This window comes from Orbicella franksi, unplaced genomic scaffold (genome assembly GCF_964199315.1).
Source record: "Orbicella franksi unplaced genomic scaffold, jaOrbFran1.1 SCAFFOLD_26, whole genome shotgun sequence".
NCBI classification, from domain to species: Eukaryota; Metazoa; Cnidaria; class Anthozoa; order Scleractinia; family Merulinidae; genus Orbicella; species Orbicella franksi.
Window position 1 is genome coordinate 117,501 of NW_027670905.1, and position 5,000 is coordinate 122,500.

Genomic DNA, 5,000 nt, shown 5'->3' on the forward strand with positions numbered 1-5,000 from the left:
GGGCCGGTCGAATCTTATCTCCACGACACAATGTTCTATTGTGTGGGCAGGAAATCCCTCAGCTTACCCAGGGCGAGACATACCGTCATCTGGGACTCGACCAAAATTTTGGCCGATTAGCTGGCTCAGGGAACCGCCGATGTGGCGAGTCGACCACCTTCTTTCCTGACCTCTTTAAGCGTATCACTGACCTCGCTAACCAGGTCAATGACCTGACAGTGTTGCATCGCCGGAATCGCATTGAGCTGCTAGACCAAAATGTCAAATCCATTGCGACGTTCGCCATACAGGCAGTTGAGGTCCCTATGAGTGTACTTGAGCGCATTGATGCCATAGTGTATCGTGCGGTCCGGACTGCCATTGGGATCGGCCCTAAACAGGGTCCTGTCTGTATGCTGCAAGCTCCTACGAGGTTGCGTGGTTTGCGCGTTAAAAGCATGGTTGACATTTATAGGGAGGCTCTAATATGCAATACATACCGGTGGTTGAACAACAATGATGGACGACTTCGGGCCATCCTACTTGGAAAAGTAGAGGATACACGCGTTGACTGTGGAATTGACCAGGATGTAGCTGGTACGATTTTCTTCGATTATCGTATCAGAGAGATTCGTCTCTATGCGCGATCTGACCAAGCGGACCCAGAGCCGGGCGTCCAACGAGTGCCTTATAACACTCTTCGACCCCGACTCCAGTTTGATAAAGGGCGTACTTTAGTGCCCCTAATATATCGAGCTTGTGTCCGCTACCGTGTTAGAATTGACTCTGAGGGAGATATGTGGATTTACTCCAAAGGCTCGTGGATTGAGGTGGAGAGCGTTAGGATGTTGCGGAGTCACCTGCGCACGATTTATATCGGGCGTATGTGCCCTCAGCTCCGCGAGCTCCATGCTTGGTCCCAGTGGTCTAGTGAGGCCTCTATCTCTAGTAAGTCTTATCGTTGGCTCCGACGTGATCTCACCCGAGATCCACAATACCAGGTAGCGTGCCAAATGCTCTTCAATGTCTTGCCATGCAATTCGTTGAAGGAGGTGTGGAATCGACGGTCCACCGCCACTGTGGTGGATCCTCAGTGTAACCTATGTAGCTCTGGACACCGTGAGACTGTAAAGCACATTTTGTGTTCCTGCAGCCACCGTGCTCTGGCTAACTTGCGGAATGCTCGACACAACAAGATTGTGCGCGAGATCTGCATTTGGCTGGAGATTGCGGGGGCTAAAGGCCGGTTCTCGGATTTACAAGTCTCTACTCATTTACGAGAGATGGTCGACCCCAGTGTCCCCATCCCCCCTCTGAATGAGCGCCCGGATATATGTTTTACATTTGTTCGGGACGGTGTGACGGAGCATCACATATGGGAGATCACAGTTCCAATGGACAATATGATGCATGTGGCCATCGGGCAGAAACAAACGAAGTATGCCCAATTATTGTCCAACCTCTCTGATATTGCAAGGACGACGATGCACTATCAAGTCTTTGCATTCGGTGTAATGGGAGCAATCCCAGCCAACTTTGAGAAAATTCTTGGGTCGCTTTCACCTTCCTCTAAGACTGACTGGCTTGTGGACGAGATCCATAAGGCCTTGTTATACTACAACCATGCGTTGTGGTGTACGCGCGATCAGGAGGTCCGTGCTCGGATGGCGGACCCAGCAATCGGAACTGGACAGTGTTAGGTGTCGTCTCAGCCTTTCACTGACGACGTGAGACCGATGGATGTTCTGGTGTGGAATGATCCTAGGCTGGTTAAGGTAGCTTTGGGGAATTCCGTATTCCGCTTACGCATGTGTACCACCTCCAGCCGTCCTCTTTGAGGATTATAGGTAATAGCACATGAGGGGTAAGGGAAGGCTTGCCTTCATTGGCTGACTGGACTGAAGTGCTTTCGGGCACCCCCAGGTGAAAAGATCGTGGCTAACGGCCTATCTGTTGGTCCTGAAGCGATCTTGTCATAGTGACGAATTTTTTGAGCCTCCTTGGATGACAGAGATCTCCCAGCCTGGTTCCTCATACCTTTGCTGACGATCTCATACTCTTCCTAATAAAGGCCCAAGCGGCATGTATAGCGCCTGATGAGCAAGATGCCACATATGGTTAAGTAGTTGCAAGAGCTTATCTTCTTAATAGATTTGCCCTGGACTAGTACCATTACATTAAGGAAAGCAATTTCCCTCACAATCGTACGGTTGACACCTGGCAAGTGTTCCTTGGCGGTGCTGAACAGTTCTTCGACCTTCGGGTCAGCACCTCCTTCGGGGGAGATATCATCGGAGCCCTTGGGCTCTGATGCCCCATTGTTCACCCACCAATAGGGAACGTGAGCTGGGTTTAGACCGTCGTGAGACAGGTTAGTTTTACCCTACTGATGAAGTGTTGTTGCAATAGTAATTCTGCTCAGTACGAGAGGAACCGCAGATTCAGACAATTGGCATTTGCACTTGGCTGAAAAGCCAATGGTGCGAAGCTACCATCTGTTGGATTATGACTGAACGCCTCTAAGTCAGAATCCGTGCTAGAAAGCAACGATGATTACCTCCAGAGAACTTTAGGCGAACCAGAATAGAGGACTTCGGTCCTCATGCGTCCCAAGGTGCCAAGGAGGACAAGAACCTCCAAGGCACTACCGATAGCAAATTCTAATGTTTCTGGAGATAAATCCTTTGCAGACGACTTAAATAAAGAACGGGGTATTGTAAGTTGTAGAGTAGCCTTGTTGCTACGATCTTCTGAGATTAAGCCTTTGTTCTAAGATTTGTTAAAAACATGTCTTTTTTTTTCTTGAAGTCCAAGAAGGCTCCCCTCGTCTGCCACTGGCCGGAGGGTGCCAAGGAAGAAGTGGTGCCTGCAGGCTTGGGCTAGCTTGTGGCAGCCGAGTGATGGAAAGGAGGCCACGTCTGGTCTGGGACGTGACTGTGAATTTTTTTTTTAAAGTCCAAAAGGCTCCCCTCGCTTGGGAGCTGGCAGTGGAAATTTTTTCTAAGTCCGAAAGGCTCCTCTGGTTTGAAATGGTTTGACTCGGGGAGCCTTTTGGAGTGCTTGAAATTTTTGGGCCAGGTCCCTTTCGGACGGTTTACTTTGTGGACTTGTCGTAATTTGATTGGAAAGATGTTTGGGCAATTGCGCTTTGCTTTTTTGGTTTTTGTTTTATTGGCTTTTGAGTGGGTGAGCCTTTTGGACTTAGGGTTAGCGTTAGGGTAAGCCTAGGGTTAGAGTTTAGGGTTAGGCTTAGCGTTAGGGTAACCCTAGGGTTAGAGTTTAGGGTTAGGGTAAGAGTTAGGGTGAAGGTTAGGGTTAAACTTGGCTAAACTTGGCGCCTGCACGTAACTTAAGCTGGCCAATAGTTTCCCGCAAAAAGTTTTGAAAATGGTGAAAATCTTAAGGGTGCTTATACTATAGGGGACCGACACCCTGTTTTAATTTAGTAGAACACACGCCCTCTTAATGATGATGTGACAGCGCCAAACCTGGCACCTGCACGTAACTCGAGCTGGCCAATCGTTTCCCGCAAAAAGTTTTGAAAATGGTGAAAATCTTAAGGGTGCCTATAGAATAGGGGGACCGACGCCCAGTTTTAAGATAGTGTAGCACACCCCCCTTAACGATGATGTGACAGCGCCAAACTTGGCGCCTGCATGTAACTCGAGCTGGCCAATCGTTTCCCGCAAAAAGTTTTGAAAATGGTGAAAATCTTAAGGGTGCTTATAGAATAGGGGGACCGACGCCCAGTTTTAAGATAGTGTAGCACACCCCCCTTAACGATGATGTGACAGCGCCAAACTTGGTGCCTGCACGTAACTCGAGCTGGCCAATTGTTTCCCGCAAAAAGTTTTGAAAATGGTGAAAATCTTAAGGGTGCTTATAGAATAGGGGGACCGACGCCCAGTTTTAAGATAGTGTAGCTCACCCCCCTTAACGATGATGTGACAGCGCCAAACTTGGCGCCTGCACGTAACTCGAGCTGGCCAATTGTTTCCCGCAAAAAGTTTTGAAAATGGTGAAAATCTTAAGGGTGCTTATAGAATAGGGGGACCGACGCCCAGTTTTAAGATAGTGTAGCTCACCCCCCTTAACGATGATGTGACAGCGCCAAACTTGGTGCCTGCACGTAACTCGAGCTGGCCAATTGTTTCCCGCAAAAAGTTTTGAAAATGGTGAAAATCTTAAGGGTGCTTATAGAATAGGGGGACCGACGCCCAGTTTTAAGATAGTGTAGCTCACCCCCCTTAACGATGATGTGACAGCGCCAAACTTGGCGCCTGCACGTAACTCGAGCTGGCCAATCGTTTCCCGCAAAAAGTTTTGAAAATGGTGAAAACCTTGAGGGTGCTTATAGAATAGGGGGACCGACGCCCAGTTTTAAGATAGTGTAGAACACCCCCTTAACGATGATGTGACAGCGCCAAACTTAGCGCCTGCACGTGACTCGAGCTGGCCAATAGTTTCCTGCAAAAAGTTTTGAAAAAGTGTAAAATCCCAATTTTGCGCTCTTTAGGGTGTGGTCTTTGAGCTTCGGGTTTTCGTCAGAAAATTTCGGCAATCATCGGTCATCTTTGTGGAAATCTCTTCGTTTTCGTAACTCTGACATGGTGACGCATGTTTGGAATGCCATGGGGAGCCTTTGGAGCAGTTTTGAAAAATCGAAATTTTCGAAATTTTTCTAAGTGTCTAAACTTGGTTGGGGGAATAGACGGTTTCGGGTTATAATGTAGGGCAGGCATCGGGAAAGACCGAAAGAGCAATTGAGCTGTATCGGTCCGTAACAGTAAGCCCTGCTCGGTAATGTGTTCTCGGGTACGAAAGGAGGGTATTTGGAGGAAAAAGGAGCAAAGTCGACTAAACTTGCTCGGTCGGTAGCATGAAATGACTGAACTTGTAGCCAAGTTGTCTCGGTGTGGACAACGAGAGAACGGATGGATGTTGTACCTGATGGCCTTTGGCCAAGAATAGCGGCTTAGATTCGGAAGAATCATTCTTCCCCGATGTATCTTGTCGGCATT

At 48.4% G+C, this 5,000-nt stretch overlaps 1 protein-coding gene across 1 annotated transcript in view; it reads left to right on the forward strand.

Annotated features, from left to right (window-relative positions):
• Positions 1 to 1,679, forward strand: part of LOC145475971 (uncharacterized) — a 3,129-nt gene extending 1,450 nt beyond the window's left edge. Inside the window, exon 1 of the mRNA XM_081455307.1 lies at positions 1 to 1,679. This exon is cut by the window's left edge and continues 1,450 nt beyond it. Within this exon, the coding sequence (XP_081311433.1) occupies positions 1 to 1,679 (1,679 nt within the window).
• Positions 1,680 to 5,000: the final 3,321 nt, after the last annotated feature.